General features: G+C 51.3%; 1 protein-coding gene across 2 annotated transcripts; it reads left to right on the top strand.

Annotated features, from left to right (window-relative positions):
- Positions 1-579: 579 nt before the first annotated feature.
- On the top strand, positions 580-19,766 carry PNLDC1 (PARN like ribonuclease domain containing exonuclease 1). 2 transcript variants are annotated; one of them, XM_068551332.1, is made up of 19 exons: positions 580-655; positions 1,059-1,116; positions 1,410-1,483; positions 3,354-3,393; positions 4,142-4,265; positions 4,448-4,536; positions 5,814-5,914; positions 7,664-7,740; positions 7,932-8,075; positions 8,606-8,675; positions 10,272-10,357; positions 11,717-11,772; positions 14,882-14,946; positions 15,381-15,434; positions 15,634-15,676; positions 17,741-17,840; positions 18,161-18,336; positions 18,442-18,540; positions 19,703-19,766. In XM_068551332.1, exons 1-19 carry the CDS (start codon positions 580-582, stop codon positions 19,764-19,766), a joined length of 1,596 nt encoding a protein of 531 aa, XP_068407433.1. The 2 variants fall into 2 exon arrangements, with proteins under 2 accessions (XP_068407433.1, XP_068407432.1); XM_068551331.1 differs by lacking the exon at positions 580-655 and having other exon boundaries at positions 833-1,116.
- The last annotated feature ends 529 nt before the right edge of the window (positions 19,767-20,295 follow it).

The following is a 20,295-nucleotide window of genomic DNA, read 5'->3' as shown; positions in this document are numbered from 1 at the left end:
GTTTGATGCAAGGTATTACAAAGGCAGCAATGATGCAAAATAGAGAGGGAGAAGGCGGGGTGTTGGGGAGGAGATGGAATAGACCGATGTTGGCGGCGATGGCCAAGTTGGGAGGAAGTGCGGATTTGGAAAACCGACAAGATGCGGTCCCTCTATCCCCGCACCGTAGCTGCAGTACCTGATCTACTGCAATTCCTTCAGGTGCTGTTTACTGGTCCGTTCCTACTGTTTCAGGCTCTTCTTTTTCCTACCATTCCTCTTCACATTCTACCTAAATGCTATTCTCCCCTTGCAGGGATTGAGAAGAAATTGCTGCGGAGCAAGGTAAATGGCCTTTGAGCTCCAGGGCGGAGTCGTAACTAAGCTTCCCTTCACCCTAGGGGGGCCAAGTGTAAGATCAAACGCCCGTGGGCGGGCAGGTGGCCGGCGCCGCCCTCCGCCGGTCAGAGGCCCCCGGAGCTGGTGGTGGCGCGCGGGGGGATCCGGTTTCCCCGCCGCGAGCCCTTTAAGGCGGCGGCGCGGCGGAAGCGCGTGGCAGCACGTGGCCGCGCTGGGCGCCCTCGGCCGAGCTGCGTGGCCATGGACGTGGGCGCCGATGAGTTCGAGCAGAGCCTCCCTCTGTTGCAGGAGCTCGTCCTGGGCGCGGACTTCGTGGGTAAGGCGCCGGGATTCCGGGCCTCGTCGCCGCAGCCCCCTGGCCGGCGGGAGGGTGTGGCTCGGGCGGGACAGGGCGGAGAGGTGAGGCCCGGCCGGGTGGTTGCCAGGCTGCAGGGGGCTCAAACAGGGCCCCTCCGAAGGACAGGGGGGTTCCTTCTCGGGCCTGGGGGTTGGGATGTTAGGCAGCAGTTACAGCCTTGGCCCCAGTGTGGTCCAGGTGGAACGGGGTGGCCTGGCTTGTCCTTGCGTTGGCTCCCTCTGTTCTCCCTTCTTGACCTCACCTGGCCTCTTGAGCACCAAGAAGGTGAGCCAGAACTTTTGCCACCTGCAGCGTTTACAGCACCAAGAGCCTTGCGATGGCCTGTGCCTGGGGACTCTTGTCTTTCTTGCCTCCCCTGCAGGTCTAGACATAGAGTTCACCGGCCTTCGTTCTAACCTGTCCGGGCCCCAGCAGATCAGGTAAAGCTAAAACTGCCTTAGAGCTGAACTGGAGAGGTTCTCTGCCGCGCCCTTCTGGATGACACCCTGGCCGGCCGGCACTGTTTCTCGACGGGCACCCTGTTGGCATTGGGCGGGCAGGACAACATTTTGTGTGGGGTCTGGGGACCTGGCCCTTGTCCACGAAGCGCTGGTTCCCTGGTTGTAACAAGGAAAGGGCTGCCCGTGGTTGAGCGGTGCTGATCCAGCATGGGGGCTGTGCTGCCTTGATGCCATCTGCTTGCCTCTGCACTGAGATGCCTATGTTTTCACAGTCTGTTTGACTTGCCATCAGAGTGGTATCTAAAGACCCGTCAGAGTGTTCAGCAGTTCACCATCTGTCAGATTGGTGAGTTGAATCTTCAGCTGTTTCTTATAAGTTACTGAAATAGAGACTTTTTTCTTTTTGTAAATTGTCTTTGTGTTTCCTACTGGCAAAACAGCTTTGGCGCCTTTGTGAGACACTGGCTATCGTTTTGCATGCTCCTTTGGTTTTTGGCCGTGTCATGCCTGCGAGACCTAACACTTCAGAATAAGCAGAAACGTGATCTCCATGCCTAAATCAACATTAAGGAACTTGTACCATCTTTCAGGGGGAAAATTTGTATGTTTTCTTTAAACAAAAATCATATACAAGATCATACTATAAACCTGTTGTTCTGCATCTTTTTTTTTTCTTCCCCACTACTGGGGTTTAGAGATCTTTCTATATCAGCTTATACAGAGTTCCTGTTCGTTTTTAACAGTTGCATAGCACTCCAAACTGAATGTATCTGTTGGCTCTCTCTCCTAATGATGAGTACTTTGATTACCATTTGTATGTGATGAAACAGGGTTGCATTGACTGTCTTGGTGTTTATATATTACCGTGCATTTGTGAATGTATGTGTTTGGTATACTTGTAGCAGTGGAGTATGTGCATTAAAGTATTGATTTGTTGTCAAACTATTGCTCTTCCTACCAACCATCTGAGAAGTTTACAGAGACTTACACTAACAGGGAATGTGTCTGTTTCCCTCACTCACACTGGGTATTACCAGTCTTAATTTTTTGCCCACCTGGTAGAGGAAAAATGATCTAAAATTATTGTCCTGATTTACATTTTGAATACAGGATCAACAAACTTTTTCTGTAAAGGGCTAAACTAAGTATTTTAGGTTTTGCAGGCCATACTGTCTCTGTTACAACTACTCAGTGCTGCCCTTGTGAATGAGAAATCAGCTGTAGTTAATACACAAATGAATGAGCATAGCTGTATTTCAATAAAACTTTATTTACAAAACAGGTCATGAGACATTCTACTGATTCTTTTCCTGTGAATGATGGTGGACACCCGTGTGTGTGTGTGTTTTGCTCTGTGTCCTTGTCCTTTGCTATTTTTCTATTGTGATTGTTTTTCTTAATTATGAGACCTCTTTGAAAGTAAGGGAAACAGCACTTAGATGCGTTTGTATTGTTTTCCCCCTACTTCGAAGTCTTTTTCACTTTGTGGTCTTTTTAGCAGTACAGACATTTTAAAGCAATTAAATGTATAAATCTTCATAGATTTTAGTGTTTCCTCTTATTTTCTTTTATTATCCCTTTTTTCTCTTTTTTTTCCTTAGTGTTTCCTCTTACTAGTTTTAAAACCATAAAAGTGTCAATTTAATATTCTGTCTTTGAACAACCATTCACAATTATATTTCAGTAATTTCCGTGTGAATTACAATTTGACAGTTCTCATGTTTTTTTTGTTTTTTTGTTTTACACTTCTTTTTTTTTTTTTTGAACACTTTATTTATTTATTTATGGCTGTGTTGGGACTTCGTTTCTGTGCGAGGGCTTTCTCCAGTTGCGGCAAGCGGGGGCCACTCTTCATCGCGGTGCGCGGGCCTCTCACTATCGCGGCCTCTCTTGTTGCGGAGTGCAGGCTCCAGACGTGCAGGCTCAGTAATTGTGGCTCACGGGCCCAGCTGCTCCGCGGCATGTGGGATCTTCCCAGACCAGGGCTCGAACCCGTGTCCCCTGCATTGGCAGGCAGATTCTCAACCACTGCGCCACCAGGGAAGCCCCAACAGTTCTCATGTTTTGACTCTTTTCTTCATTTCTTTCTTTTTTAGAACTTATCCTAAAGCTTGTACAATAACTTTGGGTGCAAAGTACTGTTCAGAAGTTTTTCTGTAGTTAACTTCTGGTAGCTTTTCTTTTGGTATTCATTCCCTTTACCATCATTCTTCTAGGATTGTCTGTGTTTTCCAGTATTGAAGGCGAGTCAAACAAGTATGTATAAAGACCTCTGGCAAAACGCATGGCTCTTGCCCATTTATCTTCTCCACCTGCTCCCCCTTCAAATTCTGCTTCAGGCTCTGAAGCGCTTTGGCCCCGGGTGCTCTGTAGACTCTCCTGCTTCTGTGTCCTCCACCCCTCCTCCCCTGCCGATGCCGGCTGGTCCTTCAAGTCTCTCAAAGCAGCACCATCTCTGGGGGCCTTTCCCAACACCCCTGTCCCTTTGGTGCTCCTTTCCCATTTCCTTGTCTCCTGTGTGTGCCTTCAGGATTGCAATTAACAGCGTTATAATGAGGGTGATGTACCTCCCAGACACCAGCAGTCAGAAAGGATGCTGAATGGCAGCCCCACTGTCTCAAATAGGGCGTCAGAGTTTGTTCCCCAAGGGCAGGATCTCTGCCTTTTTTCATTGGCCACCCCCGTGCCAGCAACAGTGCTTGAAATATAGCTGACATTCAAATACAGTGGGCCCTTGAACAACACAGGGTTTGAGCTGCATGGGTCCACTTATACTCAGATTTTTTTCACTAAAATGACGGTACCCATGTGTAGACACAGGGCAGACTGTAAATTATAGGCGGATTTTGACTGCGTGAACGGTTGGCGCCCCTAACCCCCATGTTGTTCAGGGGTCAACGGTACTTCTCAAGTGGAGGGAAGAGCCCCCTCTGAAGCCTGCTGTGTGAGCCAGAGTTCTAAAACTGGTTTTCTTCTTTTTCTCCTTATGTGTATTTTTTTCTAGGTATGTAGCCCATTCGTGTAACTTCTTTCTCTTCCCTACAACGTTTGGGATTTTGGATTCAGAGTTCTCTTTCCAGGCTTCTAGTGTTCAGTTTTTGAATCAGTATGGCTTCGATTATAACAAGGTACAGCATCGGAGGAGGGGACCGGGAAGGGTTGAAAGGCTATCTAGCCCACGGGGTCTGAATCCATTTCCTGTCCCCTTTCTGACTTGTCCTCGAAAAGCGTACAAGGAAGGTTTCTTTCCACTCTGCTGCCCGCACGGAGGGTGCCGCTGACTAGTTTCCTTGTCTGTTCCTATCTTTAGTTTCTCAAAAATGGAATCCCGTATATGAACGAAGAACAGGAGAAGAAAATTAAACACAACATCCTGACTGGGAACTGGAGAGTTCGCAGGTAAAGCCTGCTTCTCCGGGTGCTTTGCGGGTTTCTTCGCTGCTGGTGTGTTTCTGGCTTTCCTGTGCGTAGACGTGCCGTCTCCAGGACAGCGTGACCTCACTCCATCACCTTTAGCTGGCGTGGCTTCCTCGACCTGCGCTCAGCCCGAAGTGCTGGTGATGCCGTTCTTAGGCCTGAGATAAGAAACCTCTCACTGTGTAGCGTGTGATTTTAGCGTTTAACAATGAAGGGGAGAAGGAACTGACTGTGAATTTGGTACTCAAAGAGGCAGGAACTCCATTCCAGCGCTAGAGGGGAAAATGGCTCCGTTGGCCTCCCTGTGAGAGGTTGTGTTGGCCTCCCACGTGATCTTAGGGATTTTTCAAGGTAAATCACAGGTAGCCTTGACCAGGTAGTCCCATGCCTTGGCTTGGGCGTGTTGCCCCACGTGCTTGACGCGGCTGTGTTCCCCAGGGCAGGATCTCTGCCTTTTTTCTCTGGCCTCCAGTACCTGTTGTTGTACTTGAAACCCAGCCGTGCTGGAGAGCTGGGGCCAGGCCTGCACAGCCGCGCTGTGTGCTGGAAGGAGCAGGTCCCCCGGGCCCACACAGGCCCTGCTGTCTGCTAGTTGTGTGGTTTTGAACCAGTCCTCTAAGCCCTTTGAGCTTGAGACTCTTTGCCTGTGTCAAGAAGGGGTTAAATTAGACAGCTTTTAGTTCTGGAATGTTATGATTATCTGGTCCAGATAATTATGTAATGTGGGAATTTTTTTTTTTTAATCTCTGTTTGTGGTTTTATATAAAAATACCTTTTGGAAGGGAAAAACAACTTGAATTTTTAATCTTCTGTTATTTTCAAGTGTTGGAGAAAAGTCTTTCCTTTTCTCAACATAACATCGTGTTCTTCTATGTCTAACGCAGGAGAAGATGTACTTACCAAAGTTCCTGTCTTTTCCGTGCTTCACCAGATGGTGCTTTTTCACCTCTGAGAGCAGAATTGAGAAGACAGGCCTGATAGTCGCTCAGTGCTGGCTCCATCCCAGTGCCCTCCCGCCCGTAGGCCCGTCCGAGGGAGGGACGGAAGGGCTCCTGAGGACAGACCGGAGGGTAGAGGCCAAGCGATTGGCTTCCTGTTGCAAAACAAGACTCGGAAAAGAAATGGTCTTTTGGGGGTCCATTTTCTTGCCGAGATCACAGTGTTAAAACGGGAGCCTTCAGAAGCCTCTCCCACGTTGGCGTTGTCTCATGGTTCTGTGGTCTTCCCCAGCATTCCCACTTCACTGTGCCCATTTTCAGTTCTCTGGATAAAGACCAAATCAAGGTGGTGATTGACGAGGTGACGCGCTGGCTGGACCTGGCAGAGGAAGGCGACTGGATGACCCTCCCTGGTATCACTGGTAGGCAGGAGGTGGCTCCCCGACCTGGGAGCTGTGGAACCAGCCGCTGTCACGTGCTGGAGGATGGGGAAGCATCCCTTCTCCCCCGGTGGATCCTGGGCGGCAGCTCAGCAGACACATGGTCCTTGTGGTTAGATAGAGCCCCGACCTCAATTCGGAGGTTGAAGGGTTTTCAACCGATCCTGAATTTTAAGGTTGAGGGAGTAAAGTTCCATTCAGAGCCATCCTTCTCATCCCAATCCTTGGTGCCCTATGGACTCTTGCTTTACTGTTGTTAATCTCTGAATTTCTCTGAATTTCCCCCAACGGTACGATGTGGGGTCACGATGAGCCTGCCCTAGATTAGCGGTTCTCAGCCCTGGTCGGTGGACCCCAGGGGTCTCTGAGACCCTTTCCAAGGGGTTCACAAGGTCAAAACTCTTGTCAGAATATCACTCGGCTGTCACTTGCCATTATCATTGTGCCATTTGCGCTGACGGCCCTGCAGCAGCGGTGGCTAAAGCGGCCGGCACCTCAGCACACGTGAAGGGAGGCGCGTCCGACCACGCTGGTAGTCGTATTCTTTGTTACTGCTTCCAGTTTTAAAAAATTCCAGTTTTACTTGGAATTTAGTGAAATAATAATTCTTTGTAGTGAAATAATAATTCTTAATTTTACTAAATCTCAACATTTGATTGCTCATCTTTTAAAATATTCCGTGTATCAAAATAGGTACAGAAAAAATAAATGTTCATGAAACATTGCTGCTGCTTACCGAAGTACAGCGGTTGTCTTGAGCAAAAGCACTTGTGCAGGTTTTTGTGTTGAGAGCTGAATTAGCTCCCTTTTATTTACTTATTTATTTAAAGGCATATATATATATATATATATATATATATATATATATATATATACACACACACACACACACACATTTTTTTTTTTTTTTTTTTTGGGCCATGCTGCATGGCTTGTGGGATCTTAGTTCCCCGACCAGGGATTGAACCCCGGGCCCTCCCTCGGCAGTGCAAACGCCGAGTCCTAACCACTGAACCGCCAGGGAATTCCCCTAAGGAATATAATTTTTACTTGAAGGGACTGACTGTTTATTTCAATGTGGGTATTTTCAATCACTTCCTCAAGTGAAAAAAGTAAGCCTTGTCTTCAGGGAGACTAACTCACAGTATTTGCTAGAGATGAAATTTGAGCTTTCAATAAAAGACTGGAATTTTGGAAAACTTGCATCTGTCACCATAAGCTTGACAGCTTTATGAGACCTTTCTAATGAGATCAGTGGCCATATGTACAAGTGTCTTTTGATGGTATTGTATGATATGTGAACATTTGGACGATGTGTATAACTCAGGAAACCAGTGTTCTCCAAATAACCACCGCAGGATGTTACAAAATCATGGGCAAAAGTGTAATGGGTTTATTATTTTTTAAACCTGGCAATTTTGAATTTCACGTATAGTTTTAATTTCTAACATGATGAATATCAAGACCTGTACCCCCCACACACACAAAGACTCTTTGGGGTCCTCAATTTAAGAGTGGCCCCGAGATCAGAAACTTCAAGAAAGCTGCCCTAGCTCATGCCGTGCCATCTCTGTTGCTTGGCCTTGTGGGCTTGGGTATACCTAAGAGCTTTCTTTCCACTTGATCCATCCGTCTCTCAGCCGCTTTTCCTCTCGGGCTTCTCGAGGGGAAGGTGGACTGCTGTTCCAGGATCTGCAGTGGTTCTCTGCAGGCCTTGTTTCCTTGTTGTAGGCTTCCAGGCCTTTGAGGTCCAGCTTTTGCTGAGGAAGGCCCTCCCTGACATCTGGACGGTGATGAAAGACGAGGGGGTGAGTTCCCACCTGGAGGGGGGCAGCCTCGGTGGCTCTATCATTTCTCTCTCATTTGGCCAAATCTGGCCTCTGTGAAAGGCTTCTTCTCCACCCCTCCCTCTCCTCCCTTTTGAGATGAAGGACCACTTTTTTGGCCCCATTCCCAGGAACCCAGGATACAGGGACCTTGTCTCTACTTCTCCTTGCAGGTGACAGTGAAGAAAGTGAGTAAACAACATCGCTGGTATCTTGAGAACACCTCTTGCGATCGAGAGAGCTGTTGGAAGGAGAAGATTCTTCTCTCTGCGAGGGGTTTTTCGGTGTTTTTCCAGATGCTGGTGAAAGCCCAGAAGGTAGGGAAAAAATATCTCTTTCCTTGGTCTTTAGCAGTCTTTTGTATTTTTGGCTGTAGGTACTAATGGGTCCTTCGACAGTAAACTAAGATTCCTTAAGATAAGTGACTTCCTTTTTGTTAACTGGCCTTATGGATCTAACCTTGCTTTCACAAAATCATGACAGATTAATTTGGGGAAAGACTGTCCCTATGAAATATTACTAGTTCTTTGCTCCTTTCAGACACATGGGCATGTCAATACTAATTGACCTAAAACTACTTGGGGACTGCACATGTCTGCTTCACAGCTTAGATTCCCAGTGCGGCCCGGGCCCCGAGTCCCTCTGACTCGCTGCTTTGCTTTTCTGGCATTTAAGCAGTCAGGCTGCCTTTCATGGGAGTGGAATGCAGATGGGGATGGGATTACCATGTTGCCACAATGCAGTGGGTTCTAAAGCTACACCCTCTGCCGGAGACAGCAGTTAGTCTATGGCGTCTGTTTTATTTTTAAAATTTCATTTCTCTCACCTGTCGATTTCCTCCAAGTAGCCCTTAGTGGGACATAATATGATGATGGATCTGCTGCATCTCCATGAGAAGTTCTTCAGACCTCTCCCAGGTAGGGACAGACCATCCTTCTCCTTCCTGTGATCTTAGCTTGCCATCTGGCAAGGGGATTGGCCCAGAATCGTGCCCCTGAGGGAGCCCCTACACACACAGCCATCCCCAGGGCCTCACAGGTTTCCGGAGAGGTCGGGTACATCTGTGCCTGTTACCATTTTCCTGGAGCTGGGGGACTTTCTCCGGGAGAAAAACTTACATTTGAATTGATACTCTTCCCCCCCTGTTACGGAAGTTGTTCAGTCTCATTGCATGAGACTTAGCAAAATCAGAGACGTGCAGGGGACGTGTAATCACAGCTATAATCCCGACACTTTTTGCTTTTCCCTGTGTTGTGGCTTTTTACATATTTGACCACACTGCATATATGATTTTGACTCTGGCTTTTTTTCACTTGCCAAAAGCATTTATTTATGTCATTAACCTAAAATCATTTAATGGCCACGTGGTACTGTCTTATGCCTGTCCCAGTCTTTTCCATGACTGATGCCATTGGACACACAGAAATGTGACATAGCAGTTAAAAGCGTGCATTCAGACGTCACGTTGAGGCCTTATCCCACCCTTGTTATGTGCGATCTCAAGCAAGTTACTTTAACGTGCCTGTTCTGTTTCCATGTCTGTAAAACGGGGGAAATGGTATCAACAGTATCGATATCAGAGTTGTTAGGGGATTAAATGAACTAACGATGTACAGAAAACACTAGTGTAGATTGAAAGGGGTGAGAAGGTTCTGGGAGAGAGTTCTCTAGGAAATGAATTGATAAAAAAGACACCTCAGTTTGAGCATCTTGAGAGAACTGGGGGAGAATTAAGGGTAAAATAATCACTCACCAAAAAACTAAGCAAACAACCAAACAAAAAAATTCCTGGAACAGAAGCTGTGCCAGAAAGGAAGTCATTGGAGGAGACCACCTGGCCCCTTGGTTAATAATGCACAGGTGCTGGCAATGGTGAGGGGTACGAGGTAGAATGGGTGATTATTTTCTTACCTCGTGGGAGTCAACAGTTAGTGAGTGCCCCAAACCGGGAAATCACCGAGCAGCATAAGCGTGTTATTTAGAGACGTGGGAATAAACACCCAAAGAAAAAATTGAAGGTCGTTGCCTTTGGGGAATAGGAAATGGGAGGGTAGTGAGAAGAGGGCTAGCAGAGGGGTTTGGGTTTGTTTGTTTTGCAGACAACTATATGCAGGTATAATTTTGATAAATACGTGAATTAATAGGTAATTTTAATCAAGGCACTTACAATTTTTAACTTACTGGATTCTTCTTTGAACAGTTATTTACAGACTTCATATCTGTCTTTCCAGTAATACCTCTTTCTCCCTTTTCCATTGGCTAGAGCTTTGCAAATTGCATTAACTAATGTTGGCCTGAATTTAGGAAAACAGTTTAGCTTTTGCTGTTACAAATGGTGATGTCAGGTTGGTTTGAGATTCAGAAATCCTTGAGGATTAGGAGTAAGGATGTTTTCAATTCCTATTTTGTTTTATTTGCTTTATTAGCCAGTGTTGGTGACAAGCTAGATTGGAGAATTTCTTCCCATTTTTACCAATGAACTCACTTCTGACTATCTGGGTCTTTCCCTTCAGAAAGCTATGATGAATTTAAGCTGAATATCCACAACCTATTTCCTGTTCTCATTGATACCAAAAATGTGACAAAGGATATCTGGAAGGTAATAAGTTAAACTGCTCTGGGGAAAGGAATGCTTCGTTTGTTCCACTGACACTTAGCTTTCTCGTTCTTTTCAAAAATTGTTCCTTGAACCCTTTTCTCGTATTTTACAACCAGTGTTGGTTTTCTTTTTTTATTCTACCACCTCTGAGTGATACTAGCTTATGTGTGATTTTTTTTTTTTCTTTCCTTCATTCAAGTTCTCATGTTTTGACTTATGGTGTGTAGTTCACGGGCTTATTTAGATGGCACAGCAGAACAACTTGCCCTAGAGCTTGGTGTATACACAGTGAGTGTTTGCAACGTGCTTAAAGAGCGTCAGGGTTGGGGGCAGGGATCCCACTTGAAAAGTTTTATCTTTACTGAGCATTAGGGCCGTGGGATTTCAACGCAGACACATTAGAATCACCTGGGAGGGTAAATACTGACACCCAGACCCCACCTTCAGCTCCTCTGGTGTGGAGGGGCAGGGCTCCCACTTGAAAAGTTTTATCTTTACTGAGCATTAGGGCCGTGGGATTTCAACGCAGACACATTAGAATCACCTGGGAGGGTAAATACTGACACCCAGACCCCACCTTCAGCTCCTCTGGTGTGGAGGGGCCGGGAGTGGCATTTCTACAGCTGCCAGGTGACTTCTGTTCTGCAGCTGAGGTTGTGTGGAGAAGGGAAGCACCCAGCTGGTTTAGAAGTTAAAACTGAGGAACCAAGAAAGGGGAACCAGATCAGTGTTGTAAATAAAGCTTTAAGCTGATCAGAATTAACTGTTCAGTAAGGAAACCACAAAAACGGCACTGGGTTACGTGGTACATCTTTGCCCAGAGACACACGTATTGCTCGTACCTCACGTATTTCTAGCTCTGACGGTGTTCTGTGACGCTGCCCATCTCCACGGAACGGAGTCCTAGGGCGAAGCGGGAAGGACGCGGGGGCTGATCTGAGGCAACTAGTGCAAACCAGTCTCCTCTGCACACGAGAGGAGGTGAACTCTAGGCCTTGGTGACCTGGCAGTCCCTTAGAGTACCTAGTGCCCTGCGTAGTGTGTCCTTGGCCACGGTCTTGTGCCTTGGAGTCCTGTGTTCCTCAAACCCCTAAAACACTGTCTTTGAAGGAAGTTGCTGTGTTGTGTTTGTGGCAGTTTTCTTAGGCTGGGTTGCCGGGTCCCTTATAGGAAACCCAAGGACACTAGGCACCCTGACATCCGAATTAAGGAATAAAGATAGGTGTGTGTGAAGAGAGAGGAGTTTATAGGAGTTTGCATTTTCCAGGTCATTTTAATGGTCATTTGGTAATACCTGAAGCAGATAATAAACATAACCACAAATGTCTTATTCTCCCAAATTTGTTTTCCATATTATAGGAACTGAATTTCCCAAGGGCTTCAAATCTTTCAGAAGTTTATGAATTCCTAAGCAGGTAAGGAAGCTGTTTTTCGGAGCTGCTTATAGATCAGGGGTTCTCTCTCACTTGGGGCGATTTTGCTCCCCAGGACACATTTGGCAACAGTGAGATGTTTTTGGTCGTTACAGATCAGGGGTGCTACTGGTACCTAGTGAGTAGAGGCCAGGATGCACAGGACAACCCCCAACCCAAAGAATTCTCCAGCCCCAAATGTTACTGGTGCTGAGGTTGCGAAACCCCCTTCTGGAGGGGAAGGGGCCTGGTAAAATACCTACAGCTGTTTAATTATCTGGTGTTTTCTATTGGCCAGGGTTTTATTTTTCCTGTGATCTGTTTGATTATTGGAGTGATAAGCTCCATGGGAACAGATTTTGTTCTTCTTTTGGACCCTGATGTCTCTCTCAGGCTACAGCAGTGCGAGGCATAGTAGGTGCACATTAAACACCGGGGTGAGTGAACGGTCCTAGTACCTGGTGAGTTCCTGCCCTTCCTACAGGAGCAGCGACCCCGTCTTCCCTCATGTCCCAGCCACGCTGCGGGCGTGTGCTGGCGGGAGTGTGTTGCCTGGAAGGGCTGGAGTGGACGGGGGGCTGCTCTGCCCGCTCCTTTGTCCCCAACTGGGGGGACCGGCGAACCAGAGCGGGGAGAGGGTGGCGTCGGCGGCAGTTGAAGGTGAGACCTTTTTGAAAAGAAGCTGTGTCTCTGCGGCTCACTGTCCTCCAGCCACCGGCACGGGGGCCCCTGCAGATGCCCGGCCGGAGCCTCGCTGGCCTCTTGACTCTCCAGTAGATGCTCTTTTCTACTCGTGGCATCAGTTATTTCCGACGTGCTCGTCTCCTCTGGCCCCTTATGCTTCAGCTCTTCCTTTCTCGGACGGCCCTCCTGGTCCTCATTTCTAGGAAGGAAACAAGAGGCCAGAGGCGGGAGTCCCTCAGCCTACTGCAGACACGTGTGCAGTGCTGTCGTCTTCGCCACTGTCTCTCCCGTCAGCCCGCACGCAGGAACGCCTACCATGTACGGGGCCAAGGCACGGAGGGCTGCCCTCCCGCGGCCTGTCTGTCCTCCCGGCCCTGCACCTTCCCTCCACTCAGCAGCCTCCCTGCCCTTCGCGCCCCCCTGACCCCCGCCGTGTCCTCAGCCTCTCCCTCTGCATCAGCATTTTTCTTCTAACTCAGAAAACATGAAGCTCCCCTCGGTCTCCCCTCCTGCCACCACTGTCCTTGTCCTCTCTTTACAACAAGCCTCTTCAGAGGCCTCGCCTTCTCCTGGGCCCACTGAGGTCAGGTTGCCGCCCCTCCACGGAACCCGATCTGGGTATCGGGGCCCAGCTGATGGGAAGATGCACACAGGCGTTTGGAACAGGGCGCGGCAGGCGGTCGTGCTCAGTGTTAACTTCTCTCTGGCGTCTGACACCCTGGGCCCCTCGCCCCCCTTCCCTGCTGTTGCGCCCTCTCCCGGCTTTCTCTTATTTTCTGGTGAGTGTTTTAATCTCTTCCTTGCGGGCTCTCGTTCTTCCACGCGTCCCTTACATCTTTCCAGGGTCCCCACTGCCCTCTTCGTCCTCGTTACCGTGCCCCTGGGTGACTGAATCCACCCGCCCCCAGCCTCGGCGACCACCACGTCTGTGCCGCCGCGGCTCCGGACTCCTCGCGTCCTGACCGTCTTCTGGTTGTTCCTGCACCACGTGGCCGCAGACACCTTCTGCTCGGCGCTCCCCTCTGTCCATCAAAGCCGCTCCCGTGTCTGGGGCAACTTCTGTCACGTCCTGACGGCGCCAGGCGCTGTGCCGATGGCTCCTGTGCAGGTGTGAGAGAGAGTCTTGGTTTCAGTACGCAGGCTCTGCACCGAGACTTGCTGGGTGTGAATCCCAGCTTTGCCTCTCACTAGCTTTGTGAGTCACCTTGAGAGTGCGACTTGACCTCTGTGTGCCTCGGTTCTCCCATCCGAAATGAGGAAAGCACTGCGCGTAGCTCCCAGGCTGGCTGTGAGGATTCCACCGGCTCACACGTGGGAGGGGCTTCGAGCCGTGCCCTGCGCTTGGTCCGCACTTGGGAAACGTCAGCCGCTGGGGTGGTGGCCGGCAGGCCCCCAGAGCGATGGCTGCCTCGCGGCTTAGGAGCAGATGAGGAAATTAGGCTTCAGAGATGTGAAGCGTATAGAGAGGTACCGATAGATTCTGTTGGAAAACAGATGGAGGGAAGGCTTCCCTGTCGAATGCCAGCCCCGTTCACCCACGTGCCAGAGCTGAGACCTGGAAGGGGACCCAGAGCTGGGCCACCGGTGTCTTCTAGTCGAGGCCTGTCGCTTTTACTCCCTAAACGTCCTGGAAACGGGTTCCTTTTTCCGCACCCCCAGGATCATTGCCTTCCCTGAGGCCTTTATTTCTTTTTCCAGTGGTGGTAGCAGCCCCTCCCCGGTTAGCTTGGTGGCCTGACCTACTTCATCTGCCATGCTGCCACTTGAGTGATCTTTTAAAATGTGAACTTGACCATTTTTCTGGTCAGAGTCTTCCTGTGGTTCCTGAAGCCCCACCCGTAACGTTCGAGCTCTTTCCTGGCCCCTGCCCTTCACTGCGGGCTTCGCCCTTTCCCTCGCTGTCTCTGCCTGCTCTTCTCTTGGCTTGAAGTGCCTGGCGCTGCCCCATTTCCTCAACCAGGTGAGTCACTGGGGTTCAGGACTCTCCTGTAGGACCACCGACTTCAGGAAGCCTTCCCTCCCGAAGGCCTGTCCCTCGATAGCCAGGCGTGCACTGCTCACGCCTCGGGCGTCGCATTTCTAGGATGCGCCGGACAGCAAGCTCCCGGGGGCAGAGCCAGCATAGGGTTTATCCTGATGCCCAGGCTGGGGTCCCGCGTCTGGTAAATGCTCAGAATGACCCGGTTGGAGCCTCTGGCTCTGCTGTTCTTTCATCTGTCCCGTCGCCTGGTTACCAAGACCTGTCTGCCCATGCCTGGATCGGTGTTTTGTTTTGTTTGTTTGTTTTATTTTATATTAGAGCTGTGTTTTGTTGTGATTTTCAAGGAGTTCCAGTACTGAGGACATTTTTATTTGTTAAGAGGATGAGGGGAGAACAGAAAGGATTGTTGTCAGTGAACGTTTTTTATCTATTTTTCTTCTCTAATAGTGACTTGAATCCCGCCAAGAATTCTGGGCCAGTGATTATTCACGCGAGGAGATGTGAAAAATACGGTACGTATGTTCGCCTGAGGCGTGCTCCTCCGAGGTTGGCACGGCTTTGAGGTGCTGGAGCTCAAGCCGGGTCTCCACGTGGCAGGTGTGGGAGGGCCGGGTGGGGCTTTTCCCGCGCCGTGTCCATGTTATAACCGCCCGATCGAAAGGAGCCATGCCAGACGGCGTCGGAGGTCCCGGGGGCGTCCGTCTGTCCGGAAGCCCTGTGCTTCCACCTCCCGTGGGCGCTCTTGCTGCCGTGGGGAGGTCCTAGGTCAAAGTGGGGTATGGCTGAGAGAAGGGTGTGTGGCCTCTGCAGGAACAACCGTTAGCTGGCTGTGTGTGCACAGCCGACGTGGGTGTGGAACCGGGGCGGGGTTGGGGGAGAGTCCTTTCCCGGGCTGTGTTCTAATCGCTGCTTGACTGTCTCTCCTGCTTCTGGAAAAACACTTCAGTTGAGACCAAGTATCCCCATGAAGCAGCGTACGATGCCTTCCTGTGCGGATCAGGTGAGAGTTGCTGCCCTTTTAAAGGGAGACCCTTGTCTTGTTTTCAATCATTCTCCGCCATCCCTGGGCAGCCCCCCCCACCCCCGTTTACTTCCAGGTGGGTGGCACATGTGGAAATAAGGCCTGAGTTTGCATATTTTGATAAGGTGATCAGGTTGTGCCTTGATGTCTGTCACATTTCTAGCTTCTTTTTTTCCAGTTCTTTTGAAAGTGGCCCACTTGCTCCTGTGGAGAGTGCATGGGTGAGTGTTCCCTTCATCCTGTGATCTCATCAGTGGTCAGGACTTGTTGAGCCCTCACTGTAAACCAAGACCTCGGGGCTCCCACACTCTCCCAAAGAAGGAGGATGCAAGTGTCATTGTGTAAATGACACATTTATGGAAGCAGCCCTCCTCCATAGGCGGCCTTTCCCAGCCTTCCTCCCCACCCTGGGGCTGGTCCCGGCCCCCCTGCCTCTTGTGTCGGCCTTGGGAAAAGTCACGGTCAGGACGCCGAGGCAGTGGGTCAGGCTTGGGCTCCGCACCCGCCCCAGTGCTCCCAGGGCCGTGTGCTTGCTTTGTCTGTTGCCCTCCGGTTTCCTCGTATCGTGTAAACCGCGGTGAGGTAGGAGGGCAAAGCATATAGGCCAACACATGATCCATCCTCGGGGTTCACACAGGCTGGGGAGAAGGGCAGTGACTTGGAATAAGGCGCACAGGGGAAGGGCTCTTAAAACCTCAAATTGGAATCTGAAGTGCATTTTCTCGGGGCGTCGTCATCCTGGATGCCTGCAGTGCTGGGCTCGTAGGCACCAGCCCCTCACGTGGACTGTGCGTTCTGTGGCACCATCCTTGCTGCGTACACATGTTAAGTCGGATTTAGGGACTTCCCTGGTGGTCCAGTGGTTGAGACTCTGTGCTTCCAATGCAGGGGGCCCGGGTTCGACCCCTGGTTGGGGAACTAAGATCCCACATGCTGCGCAGCACGGCCGAAATAAAGTAACAGAAACAAACAAAAAAATGCAACATGAGACACCTCGTGTCATAAATTCAAGAGGGTATTTAAAAAAAAAAAAAAGTAGGATTTAGCAGGCCAGGGGAAGGAGCTGATCAAAACTGTGTTTGGGACTGACTTAAACGTTTTCAGACTGTCCCCTGTTAATGTGGGTACTGCCTAATTTGTCTGTTTTGGTAAAGGGTATTTATTATACATAGAAATAGCCTGTGACACATTGATGTGAGGCTTACAGCTTCAGTAAGAAACCCCCGCCCCCGTCTCCTTCTTCCCTGTGCTCTGACTGTGAGGGCAGCTAAGAGCACTGGAGCTTATTGGTGCCTTGGTACCTGGACCCTGTGTCCTTAATTTATTTATTTTTTAATTTTTTAAATTTTTTAAAAATTTTAAAATTTATTTATTTATTTATTTTTGGCTGCATTGGGTCTTCGTTGCTGCTCGCGGGCTTTCTCTAGTTGCAGCGAGCGGGGGCTGCTCTTCATTGCGGTGCGCAGGCTTCTCATTGCGGTGGCTTCTCTTGTGGCAGAGCACGGGCTCTAGGCTCGCGGGCTTCAGTAGTTGTGGCCCGTGGGCTCTGTAGTTGTGGCCCGCGGGCTCTAGGCTTGCGGGCTTCAGTAGTTGCGGCACACAGACTCAGTAGTTGGGGCTCGCGGGCTCTAGAGCGCAGGCTCAGTAGCTGTGGCGCACGGGCTTAGTTGCTCCGCGGCATGTGGGATCTTCCCGGGCCAGGTCTCGAACCCGTGTCCCCTGCATTGGCAGGCGGATTCTTAACCACTGCGCCACCAGGGAAGCCCCAATTTCTTTTAATCCTCAAAACCTAGGAACCCTCCTAGGTTTAGAGAAGCTCCGTAGCAGCCAGGCCTGCCTGGTGCCGAGGGCTGTGCTTTCTCACGGGCCGGTGCTCAGGTGTGTGGTGGTGTCCGGGTGGAGGCGAGGCTGAGGCAGGACAAGGCTGTGGGGCGAGGGACGGCGTTGGGAGTCTCGTCGAGGGGCGATGGAGTGGACCTTCCTCTGAACAGGGCCCTCGGTCATCCTCTGAGCCTGGGGCTGATGTTTGTGAGCCTAGGGACCTTTACCAGACGGCCACCAACAGGTGGTGACCCCTGGAAGTTCTACCTTGGCTCAGGCCGTGGTGAGAGCTCATGGGTCGTTTGGGGGAGGCCCCCCAACAGAAGTCCCAGAACCTGTGAGGGGAGGAGGGAAGGGCGTCTCGGGCAGCGCCTCGCCTGTTGTCACCGGCGCCGTAGCTGCGGCCGAGGACGTGGGACAGCCCCCTGTGGGCCTGAAGGCTTTGGGGCTTTCTGTCCTCGTAGGGTTCTTCCCATCCCCGAGCCCTCCTTCCCGCTGTACCTCGACGTGCTGGCTCCCTATGTGAACCAGGTGAATCTTATCCGAGCCAGGGTCCCCACGATCGTAAGTAGACTTCATTTCGCTCCCCCCATTCGGAGGCTGGAGGCAGCTTGGGGCTCTGGGGTCTATCAAGGGCTTCTGACGGCCACCAAACGCGGCCAGAGAGGGTGCGCACGCCCCACTAAGCCTGTTACTGTCTCCTGTGTTTTCCCGCCTGAACCAAGGTGAGCTCGCTCATTCCTTCCTCCTCTCCTCTCCTCTCCCTCCCCGTCCCCCTCCCCACTGCACACAGGGCCTGTCCTAGTTTCTCTCTCAGGATTTTCCAGCTGGGTAGGTAGTCAGTAGGAGCTGTGGAAAAATCTGTTCTCCTCCCTGTCTTCTAGAATTTTTCGGGTCCAGATTACCCCAGTATCCGCCCTCCCATCCTCGTCGTCACCGTCAGGAGGTGGCCCGGGGTCAGCGAGCAGCAAGTCTACCACGAGTTTCAGAACCTCGGCAAGTTTGACGTCAGGAGACTGGTGGGGAGCCAGTTCCTGCTCCTGACCAATAAGTTTAAGGAGTAGGTGCCTCGGCTCTCAGCCCCCCGCTCTCCCACCCGCGGCCACGCCAGCCTCTCAGAGCAGGTGTGGTGCTTGCGCGCCTGACCGAGCCCTTCTTCCGGCAGCACCCGGAGCATCCTGAAGGAGTACAGGTGCCACCCCACCCTGCAGGTCTCCCTGTACCGCTACTGGAGACACTCCCCGAACGTCAGCTGCCTGTTGCAGTAAGTGACCAGGACTGAGGCTGCTTCGGACTTGCCGGCGGTCCCAGCTGGGTGTGAGTCGGGCACAGCTCACTAGCCGGCGTGTGCTGGGGAAGGGCTCGTTGACCAGCACGCTGGACCAAACGTCATTCAGTTAACGCTCAGCAGACGTTGCTCGAGCACGTGCTGTCTTCGGCACCGTCCTGGGTTCCAGGGCCTCATCCGTGGGTGAAACAAAACCCCCCGTTCTCGTGGAGCTCGCACTGGAGTGGGGGGGTAATAAACGAGTGACCTGCGTGGTCTGTTAGGGGTCGGGAGGCGGGAGGGCTGGCCTGGGGGGAGGTTGCTCTTTAAAGGAGAAGATCGGGGCCCTCATAGAAGGCTGTGGGGGGCGGGTGTCGCTGGTGGGGAGTGAGCCAGGCAGGGCGACGCGGGCGGGGGACGGTGTCCAGGCAGAGGAGGCAGCGGGAGGGGCCCTCTTGGGGGCGCGGTGCTCCTGGTGTGAGGAGGGGCGGTGAGAAAGCTACTAGATGGGAACAAGGAGTAGCAGGCAAGGCTGCGGAAGCCGGCGGGTTGCGACCAGCAGAGGGCGCGGCTGAGGACTGCAGGAGAAGCTGGGTCGTCCGCCGGAGGTTCGGTGGCGCAGGGCTCTGCGTCGAGACGTTGGGAGGACACAGGGCAGGGGGACGTCAGGAAGCCAGGTCACCTGGTCACACCGTTGGGCTGCGGCTTGGACTGCTTGGTGGCAGAGCGGGGGAGTCGGGGGTGGTGAAGGTGGGATCGGACAGACGGGAGCAGGGTCAAGTTGAAACCCAGGGTTTTTGGTCTGAGCAACTGGGAAGGCAGAGCTGCTGCTAAATGAGCTTGAAGGATTTTGGTTTCCCGTTAGGAGCCAGACCCGTCGAAAACCGCATCCTTGAAGAAGAAAGCTTGGCTGCTAGGCAGTCTTCTTCCTCCTCAACCTCCAATGTAAATCACTAGGGAAGGTGCCCTCTGTGTCCCAGAGCCATTCTAGCCTCGAGAGAATGTTGGCGCCGGGAGAGGGATGGAAAGAAAATACCATCCGGGCGAACGTAGTCGGGAAGGAAGAGGGGCCAGCCTGCGCCGGCGCTCTCACACCTGCTGGGCGCACGCGGGGCTTCCCGCGCCATCCAGGCCGCTGACCCGTGTCATTGTCTTGCAGGGTCTGTGGCGTAGTCACCACCTGGGCCTTTGTCGCGTTTCTCCTGGGAAGAGCTCGCCCCTGAGCGCAGCAAGGCCGCCTGCAGTCCCGTCCTGTCTCCGCGCGATCCCGGGGCTGCTGTCCTGGCTTGTGTTTGTTCAGATCACATCCTACTTGCATATGGATCTGCACGGTCCTTACGAGGAATTTTGTTATGTGTTGAATGTGAAATTCTGTAAATATTATCAATGATAAATCCTTTGTATGTGGCCAAAACTTTTCTTTCTGTAAATGACTGGGAAGAAGCCACACCTCTGGGAATTTGAGCTAATGTTGTTTGGGATGAGAAGGAACAGGACATAAGTGGAGAGCCCAGAGCTGGGCTGCCATTTGTGGATTGGCAAATTGGGTGAATTTACTGCGTTTCTGGTCAAGCAGGGCATTTACAGGGACACGAAAGTTACTTAAGTTTTGGTTTGCTGACTTGGAACCCAGGGCAGGAGTGGCTCCCTCTTGGGCCTAGAAAGTTATTTCGATGTCCTCATACATCCCCTCCCGTGTAGGGGGTGGGAAGCAGGTGCATCCCTATCTGGTCTCTGTCGGGATGGGGCCCC

The sequence above is a fragment of the Eschrichtius robustus genome, chromosome 9 (assembly GCF_028021215.1).
Source record: "Eschrichtius robustus isolate mEscRob2 chromosome 9, mEscRob2.pri, whole genome shotgun sequence".
Lineage (NCBI taxonomy): Eukaryota > Metazoa > Chordata > Mammalia > Artiodactyla > Eschrichtiidae > Eschrichtius > Eschrichtius robustus.
The sequence above is the reverse complement of the archived record's forward strand: the minus strand, read 5'-3'. Positions and strand labels throughout refer to the sequence as shown.

What these genes read in the sequence shown, in the direction of transcription:
- PNLDC1 (XM_068551331.1), top strand. Translation starts at nt 833, where the DNA reads ATGTTAGGCAGCAGTTACAGCCTTGGCCCCAGTGTGGTCCAGGTGGAA. An exon ending in GACCCTCCCTGGTATCACTG is followed by an intron (nt 5,915 to 7,663) that starts GTAGGCAGGAGG and finishes TCCTTGTTGTAG; the next exon opens with GCTTCCAGGCCTTTGAGGTC. An exon ending in GTTCTTCAGACCTCTCCCAG is followed by an intron (nt 8,676 to 10,271) that starts GTAGGGACAGAC and finishes CTTTCCCTTCAG; the next exon opens with AAAGCTATGATGAATTTAAG.